At 43.8% G+C, this 24,019-nt stretch overlaps 1 protein-coding gene across 1 annotated transcript; it reads left to right on the forward strand.

Annotated features, from left to right (window-relative positions):
* Nucleotides 1-758: 758 nt before the first annotated feature.
* On the forward strand, nt 759-15,393 carry CD180 (CD180 molecule). Its single transcript, XM_068990725.1, has 3 exons — nt 759-901; nt 9,679-9,845; nt 13,665-15,393. The coding sequence occupies exons 1-3, from the start codon at nt 812-814 to the stop codon at nt 15,391-15,393; spliced, it is 1,986 nt and encodes a 661-aa protein (XP_068846826.1). The 5' UTR covers nt 759-811.
* The last annotated feature ends 8,626 nt before the right edge of the window (nt 15,394-24,019 follow it).

Genomic DNA, 24,019 nt, shown 5'->3' on the forward strand with positions numbered 1-24,019 from the left:
TTTCTAAGAAGAAATAGAGCCAAGGCTGACATCCTCAACTCCGCTCTCTCTGAGCCGGACTGCTCTGTATATGGCAGTGACCTTTACTTCCCTGGATGACCTTGGGAAGGGATTTCACGGCAGCCGCTTCAGCAAGCCTGAATCACTGGGTCATGGATGGATTTGTCTTCCTCTTATACCGAGACTAGATGTGGGGACCATGGAGGAGGCTGAGGCAGCATCTCCACCCTCTTTCTGGGATGACCCTGCTCCCTCTTGCCCTAGTTCCCAGCTCCAGCAGCTGCCCCTGGAGGGCACCTTCCCCCCCACGCCCACAGAGTGTTCTGCCCTTCCAGTGCACCCCAGTCCCTTCCCTGGTCACTCACCCAGGCTAACTAACAAGGTGGCCTCCTCCATGAGGACAGCCTTCTGCTCCTAGAAGCTTCTTTCATGGAGAGGGACTTTCATGGAGAAGGACTTTCATGGAGAAGAACCTTGCTGAGGGTCACTAGGAACCATTGCCCTGAGTGTCCATGTGACCAGAGCAAGGGGACTGCACAACTGATTTCTGTTTGCCAGAAGTGCCCTGGGTCATTCTGAGGTTGGGTGCTCAGCTATTTTTGGCAAGAATGAGGCCTATGCAAAAGGGACTTCCCCTTTTTTGCAGTGCAAAGCCACCAAATGCTGAGCAGTCAAGAGCATTTCTTATTCCCAGATTACCCTCTGAGCACCTCTCTGGCTGCCAGATTACTAAGGCTGTCATAGCTTGATCTGATTTCTCAGCTCCAGGCTTTAGCTAACTGTACCAGGCTGGGTGGCCTCGGTCCTGGGAATGGCTCCCTGTGTCAGCTGCTTCCTGTTGGTGGTGCTGATTTCTGCCGGCTGTAAAGCCATCCCCTCCTCAGATCCAACGTGCACTGAGGTGAGTCCAACCTATTTGTCTTTGTCCAAATTCAACTGGCTGGAAATGTTGAGATTCAGCATGCAGTTGTATCTGAGCCTTGGCGTTCCAATATCCACTGTCTTTAAAAGGGCAATGGGGTGTGTAGAACTTTTTCTTTGCTGTGAAAAACGAGCCAAAGAGCTCTGCTGGGGAGGTGTACTCACCGATTCCTAGTAGGAAGAGGTGAGAGTTATTCTCCTCTGCACACAATTTCCCCCAAATAATCCCAGTTGGGACATAAAATGTCAACAGAGTCCCAATGCAAAGAGCAGCGCTCCAAACCTGCTTCCTAGCATAAAGGAGCTGTTTGTCCAGCTTCCCACCATAAGGCGACTTCCCCAAAGAGTCCTTCAGTTTCCTGGCATTCAGGGTGGAGGTAAGTGAAGACCACCTGTGCCAGGCTTTAGAGAAGAGAAAGATTACTCTGAATGAACCTGGCTTTCTCCTCGAGTCAGACCCTCCATCTGTTTCACTAAACCCACAGGAGTAACATCTGAGAGTAGAGCCAAATTGTACCTTCTGTCTTGGACCACAGCAATGTTTATCGACCTCTGGGAAGTTCTTGGGGCTTCCCAAGTGGCTCAATGATAGAGAACCCGTCTGCCAATGCAGGAGACATAAGAGATGTGGGTTCGATTCCTGGGTTGGGAAGATCCCCTAGAGGAGGGCATGGCAACCCACTCCAGTATTCTTGCCTGGAGAAGCCCATGGACCGAGCAGCCTGCAGGCTACAGTCCATGGGTTTACAAGAGTCGGGCATGACTGGAAGCGACTTCACCATCACACATGCACAGGAAGTTCTTGGGCAGGGTGAAGAGACAGAGAAAGAAAAAGGGATCATTCTCTTACCATCTTCCTCCCTTTACCTCTGATCCCATCAGGTATCCAGCAGCACATGGCCTGTCAGACAAGGGCTGTGGACGGGAAGGACCGTCAGTCTCAGTGGCTGAGTGGGCTGCTTTCCTAGTTTGGAGCTGAATGCCAAAAAAGAAGCAGGAGTAGCTCAGAGGAGAAAGGCAGAGCCTAAGACCCAGGGTCAGGAGAATCAGGGAAAGTGGGGCAAGGACCTGCCAGACTAAGAGCACGAACAGAAGCCGGGACTTGAATAAGGCCTAGGAGCAGGAAGCAATAGGATCTTGTTAGTCTTGTGCGTGTATGATCGGAGGGTAAGTCATGTCCAACTCTTTACAACCCCGTGGACTGCCAGCCTCCTCTGTCCGTGGAATTTTCCAGGAAAGAATACTGGAGTGGGTTGTCATTTACTTCTCCAGGGGATATTCCTGACCCAGGGATCGAACCTACATCGCCTGCATTGGCAGGTGGATTCTTTACCCCGAGGCACCTGGGAAGCGTTGTTGATCTGATATTGGGATGGCATCAGGAGGCACACTCAGACCAAAAGGAAGTACCGTGCCCAGGGGAAATTGTTCCATCTGCTACAACAGTGTACCACAGACCAGATGGAGCCAACAACAGGAACCTACTTAGGTACAACTCTGCAGGCTAGAAGTCCAAGATCAAGGTGTCAGCAAGGTTGTCGAGGCCCCTTTCCTTGGCTTATTGACGGCCTTCTTCTCAGGCCCTGTCCTGAAAACAAGGGTTTGGTTCTGTTTTGAGTTCAGTAAACTTTTTATTGAAGTAAAATTTACATACAGAAAAGTCTACCACCCCTAAGGGCAGAGCTCAGTGAGTTTTCACCCAGTGGACACATCCATGTGAGCAGCCTGCAGAACAAAACGCGGAACCTTCTCAGCACCTACGAAGCCCTCCCGTGTCTCCTCCAGATCACCAGCCCCTCAGACCCTCCAGTGTTCTCACCTCTATCACCAAAAATGGATTTTGCCTCTTTTTTGTTTTGTATACCTGGGACTAGTGTATACTCTCTGTTTCTGTTGCTCAATATCAAGCATATGAGATTTATCGACGATGTTGTGTGCAGCCACCATGGGCTCGTTTCCATCACTGAATGGTATTTTGTTGCGTTGCTTTTGTTTGCTAGGTCATGTCTGACTCTCTTGTGACCCCGTGGACTGTAGCCTGCCAGGCTCCTCTATCCGTGGGATTATCCAGGCAAGCATACTGGAGTGGGTTGCCATGCCCTCCTCCAGGGGATCTTCCCAACCCAGGGATAGAACCCATCTCTTGCATTTCCTGCATTGGGAGCAGATTCTTTGGAAGCTCCACATTCTTATCAAGGTCTTCAGTAAACAAATGAACAAATACTTATTAGGTATATATCAGGGAGTAGACGTATTTCATCATAGGGTACACATATGTTTGACTTTGGTAAATATTGCCAGTTTTCAACATGTTAGTATCCATTTATTCTCACCAGCAGTGGATATAAGTTCTGATTGCCCCAGTGCCTCACCAACATTTGCTATTGTTTAAGAACATTAGCTATTCTGATGGATGAGTAGGGGCATTTCACTGTGCCCCTGATAATTGTTTTCCTGATAATTAAATTGAGTATATTTGTGTATTTCTGTGTGTATGTCTGTGTGTGTAAGTGCCTTTTCCAGTCTTTGGCCCATTTTCTCTTAGACTGTTCACAGGTTTTGGGTTTGGTTTTTTTTTGGCAGTGGTTCTTTATGTATTCTGGATACAGTTTCTTTATCAGATTGCAAATATCTTCTACTCTGTGGCTTGCCTTTTCATTCTAAATATTTTTAGAAGAACAGAAGTCCTTAATTTTAACATAGCTTGATTTATCATTTTTCTTTTACTTATTTTAAGTGAATGTCTATTTTGTTTAAGAAATTTTTGCCAGCCCAAAGCAACGAAGATATTATCCTATATCTTCTTTTGGAAGTTTTATCATTTTTTATCATTTTGTATTTATTTCTAAGTTTCACATGTAAACTTACAGTCCATCTGGAATTATTATTATTGTTTTTGCATGTGATGTAGAGGAGGAGTCAAGATGAATTTTTAAATAAAACTTTTCATTTGAAAAAAAAGTCAAACCTTGAAAAATTCTGAAATATTCTCAAAATATTATAATGTATGCAGACAAATACTCCACACAGAATCTTCCATGTTTAAATGGAATGTATGTATGCATGTGTGTGTATCGTAAGTAATAAAATTAGTTCTATGACCAAGTTTTTGAAGGTTGGTAAATATGCAAACCGTAGCTGGAATTCAGCCTTCTGTGATTTGGATTCAGGTGATATTTCAGATGTGCTCTTGAATTATTGCTTGCGAATATAGGCATGCCTGCTCCTTTCAGATGACTGTTTGTCATTGTACAGTCACTAAGTCACATCCAACTTTTTGCGACACCATGTACTGCAGCACACCAGGCTTCCTGTCCTTTACTATCTCCCAGAGTTTTCTCAAACTCATATCCATTGAGTCAGTGATGCCACCCAAACCATCTCATCCTCTGTCATCCCCTTCTCCTCCTGCCCTCAATCTTTCCCAGCATCAGGGTCTTTTCCAATGAGTCAGCTCTTGGAATCAGGTGGCCAAAGTATTGGAGCTCTAGAATCAGTCCTTCCAATGATCATTCAGGGTTGATTTCCCAGATGACTATTCAGTCCCCTCAAACCCATGGTAGGAGACAATCCTTCATGTCCAGGTATGGGGGAAAGTGCTTAGTAAAGCTCTGTTTTAAGAGAACTCCAAGTTCATGATACAGGGGCTTCCCAATAACTCTAGACAGTGACAATGATGTTTCAGTGATCCAGGGAAATGCTGACTTTTCTTGATGTATATTACCTCGTTAATCCTCAGAGCTGGTCTACCAAGAGAGGTTATTGATAGCTGAGCAAAACAGGAGGCCCAGAGAACACAGCTTGGTAGTTGAGAGCTGGAATGTGAACTCAAGCAGTCTGCTTCAAGACACACAGAAAGTGAACTGCTTTTAATCTCAGTGCCCTTTGCCTGGAGTCAGATTGACAACAGAGTTTTAGGGATATGACCTCTTCAGAGTTTTTTGTTTTATTTTCAGAGAGTAACTGATACTCTGGGATTTGACTCAGTCAAATTGCTGTTTCTGGATAGAGAGAAGTGATTAGCAAGGGAAGGTTGGAGTTCAGTGTCCCAGATTCCCTATGCCTGGGGGAACTGGCTGCTGCTGCAGGTGCCAAGTGCAGAAGGGACATCCAAACAGGTGGGAATCAGTGCGTGTGTGAAACTCAGAGAATCTGAAGTCAGAAAATGATCTCAGCACTTGTGAGGCAAGAAATACTGTGTGGTGGGAGGGAGTCAGAGATACAGCAGGAAGAAGCAAAATAAGATCATGATTGAAAAAATGCAAATGAATACCTGGAGGGAAAAGGGATTTGCAGACACAGATGAAGCACTCAGGTGCCCCGCTCTGTGTAATGGCACCGCTCTGAGGTGGAGCTGGAGAAAAAGGGATGGGCATGGGCCCCAGTGCAAATGCCCGTGACTGCAATAGAGGTGGGCATGGGTCAGTTGTCCTGAATACCATGGTGCTTTGCCTCAGCCCTGTGTAAGTTCACATCCAGAAGGGTCCACACTGTAGTGGAATGGCCAAAGCAGAAGAGTGAGAAAGTGACTTTGGAAACTGACCCCAGACTGAGGTCTAGCAACCAAGTCTGGGTTTATAGGAAGTGGTCACGTGGGGCTCAAAGAAACCACAGGGGCTGCAAAAGCAGTGGTGGGTATCTGCCTAGAAAAGCAACTGAACATGTGTTCCTCGCAGCTGACCCAGCCCTGAGCACAGTGGCAGTGACCACATAGCTGGGACACAGGATTCCTCTTCTACCCCCCACCCTTTCAGGCTCCTTTCTATTATGTCTGCTGCCCAGGAATCCTGTGCTGTGCTATGGAAGCTCACTCTTAGGAAGTTTTGCTCTGAAAACTGTCAGCGAGAAAGACACAATCTCACTGATACAGTTTTACGAAAAGTGTGTTACCTGAATCAAATCATGAGGAAACAAACCACAGAGAAGGAAAATCCTGCAAACTACTAGCCAGGATTCTTTTAAAAATTAATCAATGTCAGTAGAGATCATGAAAGGCTGAAGAATCTGCTCAGATTAAAGGAGACAGAAGGGTGTGGAAATGAGAGACAATGATTGAATGGAAATGTGATGTAAAAGCCATGTTGAGGAGCCCAGATGAGTCTCTGAAATGTGCTTGGTTTTCAAATTTTCTAATGAGTTCTGATCATTTGCCTCATTCCTTAGGAATCAAGGGCAGATAATTCACTGCAGTTTACCTAACTAGAGATTATTGAAGGTTACAACCCAGGCTCCCAGTGAGCTTCTCAGTCCTCCTGGGAAGGGTTGTGCCCTGGTTCTCGGGTTTTCACTGGGTTGAAACTGAGCTATCCCTTTCCATTTGCTAGGCCAGTGGTTCAGGAGAGCTCATATCCCTTTCAACTTTTGGAATCACATTAACACAGTGAAGTGCTTAGTGAAGCATACGAGAGGAGTAATTTAGTTGTCACAGAAATGTATATATTCTGGAAAAGGAGGGAACTGCCATTGCCGAGCCTTTTACTGCAGGGCCAGAACAGAGCAAGACAAACTGAGGGAAGGCCCCATTTCCCCATGTATTTATGATATCAGTGATGCCAGGGGAGATCAGAAAAGAAAAATGGGTCTCCTCAAAGCTAATCTGAACCTCAGAAGGTGCACATACATCTTCTCCCTGGGTCTTCTCTCTTCATGGGGACCAAGAGGGATCTCACAACATGTGTTTTCCCTCACCAGTTGACTAAATTTAAAATTAAAATTTAAATTTAAATTTAAAAAATTTTATATATATTTTAAAGGCCAAGTGTGCATTTCAAGGGCATTCTGTGGATTTGCGGCAGTGCCTGAAGGACTTTGGGTCTATGAAACAATTATGGATGACAAGGGATTATAAACATGGCATTTTCATCGATGACTTTGTAACATTGTTACAATATAGAAGAAAACTGGACTTCTCTGGTAGCTCAGATGGTAAAGAATCTGCCTGCAATGCAGGAGACCTGGGTTTGACCCCTGGGTCAGGAAGATCCCCTGGAGAAAGGTATGGCAACCCACTCCAGTATTCTTGCCTCAGAAATTCCATGGACAGAAGAGCCTGGTTGGCTACAGTCCATGGGGTCACGAAGAGTTGGGCACGACTGAGTGACTAACACTTTCATGTAGAAGAAAACCAGTGACTTCCTGTAAATGAGCGTACTCAGTGTTGCTAAAAACAAGGGCCTGGCTAAGCAGAAGTCGGAGAGTGAGTAAGGCAAAAAGCAATTAAAATGGCGACACCCCTAAATCAAAGCACTTCAGGGTAAAGGCAGATGTGTGCCATCTTCTGTGTGCAGTTAAGCAGACCTGTTTGCAACTCAGCATGAGGAAAGCTGCTGATGCAGATTTCAGTGGGGCAGGCCATTCCATATCTGGGGCAGTCTCAGTGGGGCCTCTGGGGAGGACACCACGTGGCCTGGAGAAAGCAGGGCCTGAAAGGTGCGATGAAATCAAGTGGAGCCTGAGATGAGCTGAGAGATGGTCCGTGGTCTGAAATGTCTATCTTCTTTGTGTCTCCAAGTTGTACTTCTCTTGGAGAAGCATTTCTCTCTTTCCCTGGAGCCTCCCCATGCAATATATACCCCACCAGACCTTCAGACCTGTCCCACCACCCTTTATCCTAAGGCATCAGCCAGATAAATTTATGAGCCCATAATTCTAAGGGCCTCTAACGAACCCCTGCACATTTTTACCTGCTTAGTCCGAGATCTGTAACTTGAGTTAGCACATCTAGCAAGCGGTAAGCAGCAGATGTGAGAACACTTGACTCTCACATCAGCAATGTGGGACCCAGCATGAGGAAGTCCTCTGAATTTCCATGCAGAGCTGTGCCCTATGCTGGGTCTGGTATCAGCAGCCTGCAGTTTCAGAGATCCTGAACTGAGTCATACTTCAAGATTATAAGACCTTATGACCTAAGGTCTGTGCCATGCTGATAGTTCTTTTCTTTTTTAAACGTTAAGAAAATTTCTAAACATATACAAAAACGGTTAGTTATAGGGAACCTTGTACGGATCACTCCACATTCAGCAACCACCAACATTTTGGCTACTAATTTCCTCCATCCACTCTCTCCTTTTTTGCCAAAGTATTTCAAAGCAAATCTTCACCATCACGTCATTTTGCCTCTAAAACCTTCAAAAAGTAACTCAAAATAAGAACATCTCTCCTACATAATTACAAGCTCATTATCATTAACAAAATTCGCAGTTCTTTAATCTTCCATAATATCCTGTACTCATTTGAAGTTCTCTTACAATATTTTCCCAAATGCCTTATTTGAATCAGAATCTAAAGAAGTACCAGAAGTGAAGAAAGTGTTACTCACTCGATCGTGTCATTTCAGCTCCATAGACTGTCGCCCGCCAGGCTCCTCAGTCCAGGGATTCTCCAGGCAAGGACACTGCAGTGGGTTGCCACTTCCTTTTCCAGGAGATCTTCCCCACCCAGGAAGATCACCCAGGAACCCACATGTCTTGTGTCTCCTGCTTTTGCAGGTGGGTTCTTTACCACTAGTGCCACCTGGGGAGCTCCGGGCTTCAAACTTCATCACATCACAAAGTGTGCAGTATCTGATTGTCTTCTTGTGTTGACACTAGAGTTGATGTTTTTGTTTCAAAATGAAAAAACAAACAAACATTTTTATGCATCCAAAATCAAAACTATAAAACAAATTACGTTCAGAAAAGGCTTGTTTTTATCACCATACCTCAATCTGCTTCCTTCCCTTCCCTTAAATATAGCCAGTTTAGGGTTCACCTCCCCCGTTTCTCCTTGTAAATGTAAGAAAATGCACACATACTTTCCTTAGGTGTCATACGGTATACTACATATTATATGCAACATATACTAACAGATGTCTATATCTTGATGTTTTCCCCTTACAATTAACCTGCATATCACTCCAGCCATGAAATTAAAAGACGCTTACTCCTTGGAAGAAAAGTTATGACCAACCTAGACAGCATATTCAAAAGCAGAGTCATTACTTTGCTGACTAAGGTCCGTCCAGTCAAGGCTATGGTTTTTCCTGTGGTCATGTATGGATGTGAGAGTTGGAATGTGAAGAAGGCTGAGTGCCGAAGAATTGATGCTTTTGAACTGTGGTGTTGGAGAAGACTCTTGAGAGTCCCTTGGACTGCAAGGAGATCCAACCAGTCCATTCTGAAGGAGATCAGCCCTGGGATTTCTTTGGAAGGAATGATGCTAAAGCTGAAACTCCAGTACTTTGGCCACCTCATGCCAAGAGTTGACTCATTGGAAAAGACTTTGATGCTGGGAGGGATTGGGGGCAGGAGGAGAAGGGGATGACCGAGGATGAGATGGCTGGATGGCATCACTGACTCGATGGACGCGAGTCTGAGTGAGCTCCGGGAGATGGTGATGAACAGGGAGGCCTGCAGTTCTGCGATTCATGGGGTCGCAAAGAGTCAGACACGACTGAGTGACTGAACTGAACTGAACTGAATGATTATATGTGAAGATTGTATTTAGTTCTCTTTTAGCTACACAGGGTTCCATTTTGTGAATGTACATATTTCAACTGGCCTATATGGATAGATAATCTGGTTATTGCCAACCTTTTGCTATTGTAAAAAATACTACAATGAATAATGTTATGCATAGTCATTTTGTGCTTTTCTAAGTATTTTATTTGGTGAAGATTCCTAGAAGTGAGACCTCTGCCCAAAGGATAAAACATGTAATTTTCCTCGAAAGCCAGTAAATATACTGTCTAATATTGGCTCACACTGTTTCTCTTATCAGAAAGAAGGCAACAGGACATACAGCTGTGAAAATTTAGGTCTCAGAGAAATTCCTGACACTCTACCAAACACAACAGAAGTTTTGGAATTCAGCTTCAACTTCTTGCCTACAATTCAAAATACAACCTTCAGCAGGCTCATAAATCTTATCTTTTTGGATCTGACCAGGTTTGTATCTGAGTTTTTTGTGTGTGCTTGATGTTTTACTTAGGTCAAAACACAATGTGCATTCAGACTGCTTCCAGGACCTTCCTTTGGGGAGCAGGACAACCTCCTTATTCTGCGTGTTTACCCCTTCCCATGAAATATTTTTACACAGGTAAAATAAGATTTAAATAAGCACCAATCAGTGGAGAGGAAAGTGGCTTATTCTCAAAATAGATTGTGTCTGCAGTGCTGTTTAAGAAGTTTGAAAGAATGTCAATAACACAACTGAAAATAATCTTGTATTAAATCAGATGTCACATCATACTATATTTTAGCAGAGTTGACTATGAATGGGTGTGACATTTTAAGAAAAAAATTAGAGGAGACATATACACCATCTACTAACTTTTTTCCTGAAAATTGGTTTTAGAGGCAGGATGAAGATTCTAAATGCTGACCCAGGGCTTCTGAGCCAGCGGGCAGAAGTGCCAGAAGAAAATAAAGGGTTAGAGCAAGAGAGAAATGCAGCTGGTGTGTGTGTGTGTGTGTGTGTGTGAGAGAGAAATGCAGCTGGTGTGTGTGTGTGTGTGTGTGTGTGTGTGTAAATTGGTGGAGGGCTCCATATGTGGATGGAGCCTGCTACTCTTGCAGAAGTTCCATTTCTTCTACCTTGGTCCTTCAACTTAAGCTTCTACAGAGCAGGAGAGTATTCATATCCTTTTTTGTTGTTTAGTCGCTAAGTTATGTCCAACTCTTTTGTGACCCCATGGACTGTAGCTCACCAGGCTCCTCTGTCCGGGGGATTTCCCAGGCAAGAATACTGGAGCGGGTTGCCATTTCCTCCTCCAGGGGATCTTCCCCACCCAGGGATCGAACCTGTGTCTCCTGCCTCTTTTGCACTACAGGTGGGTTCTTTACCGCTGATCCACCAGGAAAGTCCTTTCACATCCATAAGACTATACAGTCACATCCGCATGACCACCACTGGGAGGCAGGCACGGTAAATACTGCCATTCCACCCGCGTTAGATGGGGAAACAGAGGCTTAAGGAGATTTTGCGAGCTTGCTTAAATTCACACAGGAAGGAAACTGGGACTTTTGCTCTCCTGACTCCCGGTCCAGGATTTACTTTCTTTTTTAACATTTCTCATTCTCACATGAGAAGAGTCTGACTTTTTAAGAAGTACTGGGCCAGGAGAGCTTTCGTAACTAGATGACTCTCAGTTTCCTCTTCTGCTGTTTTCAAAGAGTGGTGAAACGGGACCTCATACTTTCTAAAGTCCTCCTCCCTCTGCGCCCCTCCCCACCCTGTATCTGGCTACAAATGAGGCGCTGTTTTCACCATCTTACACAGTTGCTGTCCTCTTAGCTTTACCAGTTTGCTTTCTTTGCCCTTTGCTCATTCTTCTGTCTTGCTTTTCAGAACTTCCTCTCTGGAATTCTTTTCCTTTTTAGACATTTGGTTACTGTGTGTGCAGTCAAGTTCCTCAGTTCTTTATTTTCTGAAAATATTTTTATTTCACTCTGATTCTTGCAAGATAATGTTTTCTTGTGTACGTCATCACTCTGTGGCAACTATGTAGGCTGACAGTAGTTTTGTTCTCAGCCCTTCAAGAATATCATTCCAGGTTCCCATTGTTGCTGTTGGGAGGTCATCTATCTGTCCAGTCACTGTTCATATGTTGAATATCTGTCTTTTCTTCTCTGGATATTTTCAATAGCTTCTCTTTGTCCTTGGAATTCTATAATATCACAGGGACGCATTGTGTAGATTGTCAGGCTCCTTGAATCTGAGTTTGGTATCTTTCATCAGTTCTAAAATATTCTAGCCACTATCCATTTGAACTCTGGTTTGCTCCCACTAACCCTTGTATCATCTTTGGATCTCTGATTAGACTTATACTGCATCATCTTAACTGTCCTTTATATATCTTAATATCTCTTTATTGTTTTCCAACTCATTTTTTTTTTATTTTGGCTACATTCTAGGTAATTTCCTCATATTTACTTCTAGTCCATTAATATCCTCTTTAGCTGTGTTTAGTCTCTTGTATAAGCTCTCCACTGGTTTTCTAATTTCAATTATTAACTTTTCCCATTTTAATATCATTTATCTTATATTTTACAAATATATGAGGTCAGTTTTAATATTTTTTCCTTCATCATACTTTTGGTTCTTACTATTTCCTTTAAGTGTATCAAGCATGTTTGACATTGTGTATTTATAATGATATGATAATACATATAAGCTTTATCATCTATTCTTTATACATCTTATACATATATTACATGCACACACACATATGTATGTATACTTTATCAGATATATCTGATAACTGGCATCTGCTGCCTTTTTAAATCCGATTCTGTAGAGCTTTTTTTTCTTTGGCTGACTTTGGCTAATGTGTTTTCCTTATGTGTTTAGTTAATTTTTCTTTTGAGAATTTATCATGTAGAACTTTGTATAAATCTTTGTTTAAAATGTTTCCTTGAACTAGATAATACCAATGAACTATTAATATTGGTATATGTGACAATGGCATCATGGCTATAGAAAATAAGCCTTTTTATTTTTTTTTTTTTGAGATGCATACAGAAATATGTATAGACACCTAGGATTTGACTTAATTTAAGAGAGAGAAATAGGTATAGAAGAAGAAATGACTATGACAAAATGGTGAGGACTGTTGTATCTGTGTGATATATGCATGGAAATTCATTGTACTACTTTCTTTACTTTTATGTAAATTGGAATGGTTTTTATGTAAATCTTTTCACCTGCTAGTTACCTGAAATCACTACCATTCTGGAACTGTTTTAAGCTAAATTTTCCATTTGGGTTTCTTTGGAGAAGTCCACAGAGGCAGTGTAAACCCAGGCTACAGTTTCCATTGGTGGAAGCTGGTGGTGGTTAGAGAATCTCAGAGGATGTTTTTCTTGTTGTTCTTCTTGTTTTTCTACCCAGAAGCAAGGTCAAGATAAGCATATATCCTCAAAGTCTCCGTCGGTGAGTTTTCTTTTTTTAGGTTCACCCACTGAAAGGATCCCTTGAGGGTCTTGGTAGTTAAAAGACCTCCTATTCTATCCCCAAAGCTCTGTCTCCTGCCACTGGGCTGTGTGGCTCATTAAACTCTGGACTCTAGGCCACTAAGGATCAGCAGATATTGACAGATACGGCACAACTAGCTCCAGAATTTGGTCCTATGGTTTCAAGCTTCCTTTTGACACGACATCTCTAAACCATTCACTTATTGACCTCCAGGGGAGCTCTGTGTGTTTGTGTGTGGATGTACAGTGCAGTATTCTGAGGTATAACATCAGGATGAGTTTTCTCTGAACCTCTAGTTCCATATTTCTATGGAGCATTTTCATATATATCATCTGAATCACAACCATTCTACATAGCAATCATTGTTCGCTATACTTTATAGAAGAAAAAACAGAGGTTGAGAAAATTTGTGACTTGCCCAGGATGGCATAGATAACCTATTTATATATCATGTTATACATTATGTATTTTATGACATATTTTATATTGCTTATAACAGTAAATAATTTGTCTACAAACAAACTACTAATTGTTCCAAACACAAATCTCTGAGAGTTCAACTTAAAATATATAGAAAAAAATTCTAAGTCAGCGTGTTCAGATCTGAGGCTAGTCATTAACTCCACAGGCCACCTGAGGGTACTGAAGAAAGCTTATTGTCTTTTACTTTGAATAATAATGTACGCTGTTTTTACTATACACAAAAGATGGCCTTGCTATTATAAGTCACTGTAATAGAATTTTTTTCTTTTCTTTAATTAATTCTTCGTAAACTCTATTATCTTTTTAAGGTGCCAGATTAACTGGGTACATGAAGATACTTTTCAAAGCCATCATCAACTGAACACCATTGTGTTAACTGGAAATCCCCTGATATTCATGGCAGAAACATCACTTACTGGGCCCAAGTTGCTGAAGCATCTTTTCTTAACCCAAACAGGAATATCTAATCTTGAGTTTATACCAGTGCACAACCTGGAAAATTTGGAAAGTTTGCATCTTGGAAGCAACCATATTTCCTCCATTAATCTCCCAGAAAACTTCCCAACACAGAATCTGAAAGTCCTGGATTTTCAGAATAATGCTATACACTACATCTCTAGAAAAGACACCAATGCTCTGGAACAGGCCACCAACCTAAGCCTTAACTTCAATGGCAATGACATTAAAGGCATTGAATCTGGGGCTTTCAATTCAAAGATCTTTCAAAGTTTGAAATTTGGAGGGTCTCTCAACTTATCTATTGTATTTAAAGGTCTACAGAACTGTACTATTCAGTCTCTTTGGCTGGGCACATTTGAGGACACTGATGACCAAGACCTCACTTCAGCCACATTTGAGGGACTTTGTGACATGTCTGTTGAGAGCATCAACTTACAAAAGCACCGTTTCAATGACTTATCATCGTCCACATTTCAGTGCTTCACTCAACTCCAGGAGTTGGATCTGACAGCAGCTCACTTGAAAGGATTGCCTTCTGGGATTGAGGGTATGAACTCTCTCAAGAAATTAGTTCTCAATGCAAATAATTTTGATCAACTGTGTCAAATCAATGCTGCCAGTTTCCCATCCCTTAGGGAGCTTTATATCAAAGGCAACATGAGGAAACTTGACCTCGGCACTAGGTGTTTAGAAAAACTAGAAACTCTTCAGAAACTTGATTTAAGCCACAGTGATATCGAGGCTTCTGACTGTTGCAATCTGCAACTCAAAAACCTACGCCACCTGCAATACTTAAACCTGAGCTACAATGAGCCCCTTGGTCTCGAGGATCAGGCGTTCAAAGAATGCCCTCAGCTAGAACTCCTGGATTTGGCATTTACCCACCTACGTGTTAAGGCTCCACACAGCCCTTTCCAAAGCCTCCATCTCCTGCAGGTTCTGAATCTCTCTCACTGCCTCCTTGATACCAGCAATCAGCACCTTCTAGCAGGCCTGCGGGGTCTCCGGCATCTGAATTTACAAGGGAATTCCTTTCAAGACGGGAGCATCTCAAAGACCAACCTACTTCAGACAGTAGGCAGCTTGGAGATTCTGATTTTATCCTCTTGTAATCTCCTCTCCATAGACCAGCAAGCATTCCAAGGCCTTGGGAACGTGAACCACTTAGACTTGAGCTACAACAGCCTGACAGGAGACAGCATAGATGCTCTTAACCATCTTAAGGGGATCTATCTCAATCTGGCCTCCAATAACATTCGCATCATCCCACCCCATCTCCTCCCTGCCTTGTCTCAGCAGAGTACCATTAATTTAAGTCACAATCCCCTGGACTGCACTTGCTCAAATATTCATTTCATAACATGGTACAAAGAAAATCTACATAAACTTGAGGACTTGGAGGAGACTACATGTGCAAATCCCCCATCTTTAAGGGGAATGAAACTGTCCAGCGTCAAACTGCACTGTGGGATTACCGGCATGGGCATTTTCTTTATTGTAGTATTTGTATTCTCGCTCATCCTTCTGCTCATTTTTTCCGTTAAATTTATTCTTAGGTGGAAATACCAGCACATTTAGTGCTGAAGATTTCTGGAGATGGAAAATAAATATGCTTAGCAAAATTGCCCTTGGTAAAGGAACTGTTGTCTGTTAGTGACTAGATTTTTTTGATTGCTTCCTGGAATTGGGTAGGGATTCACTGTACTTTTCAGAGTCCCAGAACTGATGAACCTCCCAGGAAGGTAAACTGACTAGGGCCAGAGGGTCAGATGCAGCTATGAGAGGCACAGAGTCTTTTGCTCATATGGAAGGTGGGTAGAAGTTGAGGGGGACCAGTGGAAGGGAAAGGCCAGGAGACTATTAGGAGGTCATCACTTCCACTCATGAGCATCCCTGGAGGCACCTCCTACCTTGACCCTCCCACATCTCTCTCTCCGGCAGCTCTGGTATTGGGCTTGGGTCTGAGTTCTCAGTAATATAGCCATTTGGGAAACAAGTTGGGGATAAAGTCTCAAAGTATATTTTAAATGAAAAAGAGAAAACACAATGAATTTAAAAGAAGAGGCTGAGAAATGAATCTTACCATCAAATTGACTTCATTAACCTCCTTAATCCTTAAATCTCCAAGGATTCCACAATGTCACCATGGTACAAATAGCTCTAAGGAAAAAGAGAAAAAAGACACTGTCACCAAGATGCCCCTCCCCCAAGGTTGAGATGTTTTGCACATTGACTACCCTCATTTCAGAACCAAGGAGGCTTTTTTTTTATTTGTTTTTTTAACCTATCTGGGGTTCTCACTCTTATTATGTTACAGATCCTAACTTACAGGTGGGCTGTGTATTTTTCAAAAGAAAAATACTCTTTTCATTTGAATGTCTGGTCCTTGGAAGCTTCTTTCTCATAGGAACCATGAGATAAATGGGGGTTTGGTTCCCAAGCCAGCTCTCAAAAGCCTACTCACCTGGGACAGCAACTGAGACAGCACATTTACAATGAAAACCAGTGGAAGAAAGAAAGCATTCAGGCACCCTCACCACTGGGAACCCAACAAGCTGCCTCCGTGAGCAGTAGTTTCTGTTGAGGCTGGAGATATTGCAAAGATGGTTCCAGCAAGAGAGTGGACAGGGCCAATGAATGCAGACAGAGAACTGGGAAGCCAGCAGCGTTATACTCAGGCCTTCTTCCCAAGGCCCAAAGGGCGACACCCACGCAGGCCTCGGTCTTCTGAAGTCTGCACTGGCAGAGAAGAGAGTTGAGCTCTTGTACTCAGGTGTTGCATTTATAAGGCCTGGATTAAGTAGAATAACCAATTTTAGGTTAGAGATAGTGGAGTTATTAAATATTGATTGGATATCAAAGTAAAAATTAGTTAACAGTCAATCAGAATTGATTGACCTTAGGTTGGCGGCATAATATTGGAACAGAGTAGAAACTTGGGGACCAGCTCTTCTTTATCTCTTTATCCAGAAAAGTAGGAAAGACAAGGGGATAGTGAAGGAAAGCCATAAAAATACATTGCAAATGCTTTACCAGTCTTAGGGGTTGTGTGTGTGTGCGTGTGTGTGTGTGTGCAATACTACACAGGAGCCTAAGTATTCCCAGAGGTTCTTGGTTAAGGACACAAGACGGTGGCCAGGGAATGGGGGGTGGGGGCGGGGTGGGGAGTGAGGCATTTGCTTTGGGTGCAAAATTTAAGGGGGAGCCAAAAAACTCAGTAATCAAGGCCCAAAAAAAAATCTTATTTTTTAAACTCTAAATTAATGCCAAAAATCCACAATAAGTACAAAAAAATTTTAAACATAGCCAGGATCTACACCAGTGCCATGCTGAAGTGTGTTAGGGCCTGAGGCAAAAGGAAAATTGTTAGAAACCATGTTGTCTTTGTTTAAAACTTTGATATTTTGTTCATTGTGGAGATTTTACATTAGTTTTGATTCTTTTAATGTTGCATTAAAATACTATTTATCTTTGCTACTGAGTTTTTCGGTGCCCCTTTAAATTTGGCACCCAAGTAGGTGCCTCACTCACCTCACCCTGTCCCTCCCTTGAGGACTGGTCAGAAGTGGGGCTTCTCATCTAACTCCCAGGCCACCACCTATGGAGGCCTATTAGCAGGCACCACATCTCAGTTTCCCTCCAAAATGTCCCACCTCCTTCTCCTTGGTTTCTGGAAACAGGGAGAAGTGTTCAAGATCTTACACCTTGTTCTCATCCTCAGCTGTCTCCCAACTCTTGGGCGCAAAGATTTGCATCCTTCCTTTAAAATCAAGAGAGGTGGCAGAGATGAATGGGTACCAAAACCCTCTGGTGAGAGAGGGCAAGCAGGGTACCGTCCTGCTAATGAAATGAAACCTCACACAATTCACTGCTTTGATTATCTGAAACTCCAGCGTTTGGGAAAACAGATGTGTGGAAAAGGAATTTTCCTCGGCTTTCCTGAGGGAGTGTGGGCAAGGAAGTCATTTAAGGACACATGGTAAAGGAGAAAGAAAGTGCCTGGGACGCTGAGGGCCTGGGACACCCCACTTCAGCCACTGTCATTCCTCCCTGGGCCTGCGATGGTGGGCGGCCCCCGAGAAGGCCAGCCTGAGCCCCTGCTGTACTGTTCTGCCCTGAGCCTGGCAGTCACCAAGGCCTTTCCCCTTGAGTTTGGGGCTCAGAGGCGACCTAACACAGAAGTGGGCATGACTGCTCCAGCCTGTGCTGAGCGGGAGCTCTTCCAGGAAGCCTCCTAGCTGTGGCCACAGGAAAGGCCCCTCCTTCGAGGGACCTGAAGCCAGGCAGGCAGCCAACCCTCCCAAGTCAGGGAGCACACCTCCCTCTGACCATCATCCACTGTCCACCTCTGGGAACTGAGGCAGGGACATAGCTGGACACACAGTTATTTCGTCTTGTTGATTTTGTTCATTTGCTTGCAGCAAACTCAGTGATCAATTCTGGAAAGTTTGAGGGACGTTCCTGGTGGTGACCTGAAGACGCCAAAACCACGCTCACTGCCCCTTCCCCCCTCTTCTGTTTTTCTTTCTTTGTTGCTTCTTCCCCTCCTTTATTCCTAACTCGTCCTCTCCCTCCGTACTTCCTTTCATTACTTATCTCCTGCTTTCCTTCCTCTCCTTTCCTTCTTCCTTCAATCCTATCAGAGAGGATGAAAGTCTCCACTCTTAAGAACTCAGACTGATACACCAACCCACCAGTTCCCTGTGTATCCTAGCAAACTTAAGCTCCTTCCTGCCTTAAGGATTTAAGCTGCGGATGGGGCTTCCCTGAAAGCCCAGTTGGTAGAGAATCCGCCTGTAATGCAGGAGACCCTGGTTCAGTTCCTGGGTTGGGAAGATCTGCTGGAGAAGGAATAGGCTACCCACTCCAGTATTCTGGCCTGGAGAATTCCATGGACTGTATAGCCCATGGGGTCACAAAGAGTCGGACATGACCGAGCGACGTTCACTTTCAGGAAATGCTAACTGCTGACCTAACCACTCCCTTGCCACACTGTCCCCGGTAACATGTAACTTGGAAAAACAAAACCATTCTGTAGAGCAGGGGGTCCTCAGCCTTTGAGCGCTAATGCCTGATGATCTGAGGTGGAGCTGATGTAATAATAATTACACATAATAATAAGAATTAAAGTACACAATAAATGTAATGTGCTTGGATCATCCCCAAACCATCTCCCCGCTCCCCACCCCCAATCTGTGGAAAAACTTTTTCAGGAACCTGGTCCTTGCTGCCAAAAAGGTTGGGGACCACTGCTGTGAACTGCATCCCCCTAGAGCAGTGGCGCCCCACTCCAGTACCCTTGCCTGGAGAATCCCATGGACGGAGGAGCCTGGTGGGCTGCAGTTCATGGGGTCACTAGGAGTTGGACACAACTGAGCAACTTCACTTTCACTTTCCACTTGCATGCATTGGAGAAGGAAATGGCAACCCACTCCAGTGTTCTTGCCTGGAGAATCCCAGGGACGGGGGAGCCTGGTGGGCTGCCATCTACGGGGCTGCACAGAGTCGGACACGACTGAAGTGACTTAGCAGCAGCAGCAGCAGCAGAGACCTTAGGGACCCGAGCCCTAACAATCTGTAATGGCCCGGCTTTGCTGTATCAGGCCCTTCTATGCGGTGCCACGAGCTACTCCATAACTGGGCACTGATCTAGGGCTTTGTGACAGCTCCTCTGTTTTAAGCAATAGTAAATTCACCCTACAAAGTCAGAAAGGGAGCTTTTCGATGGCTGCTGTCAATTTTATTGCTTTATCCTAGTTACTAGGATAGACTCTGTAGCTGCAGTGGGTTTACTGGTTTTATGTATCACATGTTGTTGCTGCTCTGACAAGCTACTCCTATAAAAATGTGTTATGATTGCATGTTGTAGCTCAGTGAGCTGACCGTGCATTTCAAAGTGTACTGAAGCAAACAGCGATGAAGTCCATAAAAACCGACTGGCCTCCATCAGAGGATGCTCTGAATGAACTGCAGCTCCCACAGTCTGAGAGCAAATTACACCTTTCCTCTGTGCCAGCGGCCCTGGCTGCTAACTGAACACAGCACTGACCCAAACGTAGGCATTATCTATGTGTCCATGTAAAATTCCAGGACAGGAAACTGTCGCGTTACATCTACTCATCTAATTCCCCAATAGGTGATGCTTGCAATTTTGAAGTTTAGAAAAGTATGAAATAAATGGCTTTACAATACTTTCATATATTACTGTAGGATGCAAGAGGGGTGGCTGACATTGCTTTCCATCTGTTCTGAATGCCGAAGAGAAAATTAACTTGAATTAGAGCAAGAGAGGATGTGGTTAGTTCTAGGCAAGTCATGACTGAGGGGGGTCCTGAATGGTGAGCTAGAATCAATTGCCTGAGACATTAAGAATTAGGATGCCTAATATGATGGGAGTTAGTCTGGCTGCAGAGGAGTCAGCAGCCCAGTGTGACTCCCAGAGCTCTCAAACACTGGTTTATCACCAGAATCATTGGGGAAATTCTTTACAGAACAGATTTCCATGTCCCACCCTGTAGATATTGGGATTCTGTTAGACTAGGGCTGGCCTTGGACTTTTAGCCAAATTATTTCATGTAAAATCCTTCCCTTAACTTTATCAAACAGTAACAGAAATACGTGTCAGATTCCATGAGCTAAAAAACTAGGCCATACATAATGAGAGGAAATGGCCCAACAAAATGGGAAGAAAAGGTTAAGGAGGCTTCCAGTCCAAGACTGAGGCGCCTGAGCAAGCAGCGCATTAGTCTCTTGTGCCATCACCGCCAGGCCAAAAGCCTCTGTTCCTCAGCTACCCTGTTCTGCCACCTACCCATCCCCACTCCATTCCAGGTACGGACAACTGTAAATCACTTACTGAATACTGTGCGCCTTGGAAAAGGAATTTGGAAAACTCAGCAGCGGCCACAGGACCAGAAAAGGTCAGTTTTCATTCAATTCCAAAGAAGGGCAATGCCAAAGAATGTTCAAACTACCGCAAAATTGCATTCATTTCACACACTAGTAAAGTAATGCTCAAAATTCTCCAAGGTAGACTTCAACAGTACATGAACTGAGAACTTCTAGATGCACAAGCTGGACCTATAAAAGGCAGAGGAACCAGAGATCAAAATGCCAACATCTGTTGGATCATAGAAAATGCAAGAGAATTTCAGAAAAACATTTACTTCTGCTTCATTGACTATGCTAAAGCCTTTGACTGTGTGGATCACAACAAACTGGAAAATTCTGAGAGAGATGGGAATACCAGACCACCTTATCTGCCAGCTGAGAAACCCGTATGAAGGTCAAGAAGCGACAGTTAGAACCGGACATGGAACAATGGACTGGTTCCAAATTAGGAAAGGAGTGCATCAAGGCTGTATATGGTCACCCTGCTTATTTAACTTATATGCAGAGTACATCATGCAAAATGCCAGGCTGGATGAAGCTCAAGCTGCAATCAAGATTACCAGGAGAAATATCAATAACCTCAGATACGCAGATGACACCACTCTTATGGCAGAAAGCAAAGAGGAACTAAAGTGTCTCTTGATGAAAGTGGAAGAGGAGAGTAAAAAAGCTGGCTTAAAACTCAACATTTAAAAAACTAAGATCATGGCTTCTGGTGCCATCACTTCATGGCAAATAGATGGGGAAACAGTGGAAACAGTGACAGATTTTATTTTCTTGGGCTCCAAAATCATTGCAGATGGTGAGTGCAGCCATGAAATTAAAAGACACTTGCTCCTTAGAAGAAAAGCTATCACCAACCTCGATAGCCTATTAAAAAGCAGAGACATTACTTTGCCAACAAAGGTCTGTATAGTCAAAGCTATGGTTTTTCCAGTAGTCATGTATAGATGTGAGAGCTGGACCACAAAGAAAGCTGAGCACTGAAGAAATGATGCTTTTGAATTGTGGTGTTGGAGAAAACTCTTGAGAGTCCCTTGGATGGCAAGAAGATAAACCAGTCAATCTTAGAGGAAATCAGTCCTGACTATCCAATGGAAGGACTGATGTTGAAGTTGAAACTCCAATACTTTGACCACCTGATGCGAAGAACTGACTCATTTGAAAGACCCTGATCACTTCATGGGAAATAGATGGGGAAACAGTGGAAACAGTGTCAGACTTTATTTTGGGGGGCTCCAAAATCACTGCAGATGGTGATTGCAGCCATGAAATTAAAAGACACTTACTCCTTGGAAGGAAAGTTATGACCAACCTAGACAGCATATTCAAAAGCAGAGACATTACTTTGCCAACAAAGGTCTGTCTAGTCAAGGCTATGGTTTTTCCTGTGGTCATGTATGGATGTGAAAGTTGGACTGTGAAGAAGGCTGAGCACCGAAGAATTGGTGCTTTTGAACTGTGGTGTTGGAGAAGACTCTTGAGAGTCCCTTGGACTGCAAGCAAATCCAACCAGTCCATTCTAAAGGAGATCAGTCCTGGGTGTTCATTGGAAGGACTGATGCTGAAGCTGAAGCTCCAATACTTTGGCCACCTCATGCAAAGAGCTGAGTCATTGGAAAAGACTCTGATGCTGGGAGGGGTTGGGGGCAGGAGGAGAAGGGGACAACAGAGGATGAGATGGCTGGATGGCATCACCGACTTGATGGACGTGAGTTTGAGTGAACTCCAGGAGCTGGTGATGTGCAGGGAGGCCTGGCGTGCTGCAGCCCACGGGGTCACAAAGAGTCGGACACGACTGAGCGACTGAACTGAATCTACCATTTTTAAATTTGGTTTTAAAAAGCCCTTGTTGCTCTTGAAAAATTAAACAGTGAACTACATTGAACACTCACCTCTTGCTGCCCACCTCTTCTTCGATTTTTATATAATATTGTCTAAACACTTGGCTGTTGAAGACATGATACTAGATCCTGCAAAGGGAAGCAGAGGACAGGGAACCACCTGAGCATTCATCCGTCTCCCCCTTCTCCATTCATGTCAGTTCATGGGCTCTCTAACTAGCTTGGGACTTTCTTTTTTCTCTTTCTACTCTTCTTGGAAACGATCTAAATATACAAGAGATAAAGGATTAAATAAGGTAAGATAAAGGATTAAATAAGGTAAATCCCACCCAAGACACTCTATGTTCTTGGGTGGGATAAGAGCATAAGCATGCTGATACTACCAGGAATTAAGGAACACAGATTAAAATAAGGTTTATATCTAGTAGTCTGGCAAAAAAAAAGGAGACTGGATACTAGTGTAGGTGGGATGTGAGCTTATAGGAACTGCACACACTGCTTAGGGGTGTAGACTGGTGTAGCTATTATAGGACCATGAGGCAAAAATTCATCAAATTAAATACACTACTCACCAATCCAATGCTGGGTGTGTATGACAAGAAAATTTCACAATTCCACAGTGGTATTCAGTGCAGCATTGTTTCTTTAGGGGCGAGTTCAAAGCCATTTGAGGGGCCATCACTAGGGAAATAGGCATTTAAAACATCTAAGACGCACACCACGAGGCATCATCCAGTAACTGGAAGTGGTGAGTTGGACACAGCTACAGCAACGTAGCGGAATCTTAAGCATACAGCGTTGGAGGAGGTCATGGAGAGGACATGATCACCAGTTGACCTGCAGGTGGACCCATCAACTGGAGTCTCCTCGTCCCCCTCCCCTGTCCTCATAAAGTATGCATGGTGCTCCCACAGGAGGAGTCGTTTTCAAGGACTTGGCCTTGAGAGCAAGGTGCCGAGATCATCTGCATGTTATACATGCCTGAATCCTGTCAAGGCCTCTATGTTAACTTTCAAGACCCTGGCAGGTGGGTGCAGAGATCCCCTTGTCCCGTGGCCACCGAGGAGAAGCCTTGTCGGTGAGCTTCCCTGCTTATAAACCTGCCACCTACCACTCGGGCTGCTGTCTCTTAGGTCTCTCCTTGTCCTCCATGTAGGAGAGCTAGCTTGTGAACCAACATATAGACCTTAGTGGAAAAAACAAGCAAACAAACACCCAAACGACTTATTAACATGATTTTCATAAATTAAAAATACATGTAAACAGAAAAATGATACTTACATTTTTTAAGAACACAAACAATTAACATAGTTGCCTATGGGGCAGGAGGAGGCTGGATGGGAGTGTAGGGGTAAGTTAAATGAATCCTGGCTCCAAGGTCGATGAGCCAAGACTTTAGAGCAGGATGACCTCAAACATGCGAGTGTGAGGTTCTCTACTTGTGCACGTGTACATGAGAGAAAATACTG

Source organism: Capricornis sumatraensis, chromosome 18, assembly GCF_032405125.1.
Source record: "Capricornis sumatraensis isolate serow.1 chromosome 18, serow.2, whole genome shotgun sequence".
Taxonomy (NCBI): domain Eukaryota; kingdom Metazoa; phylum Chordata; class Mammalia; order Artiodactyla; family Bovidae; genus Capricornis; species Capricornis sumatraensis.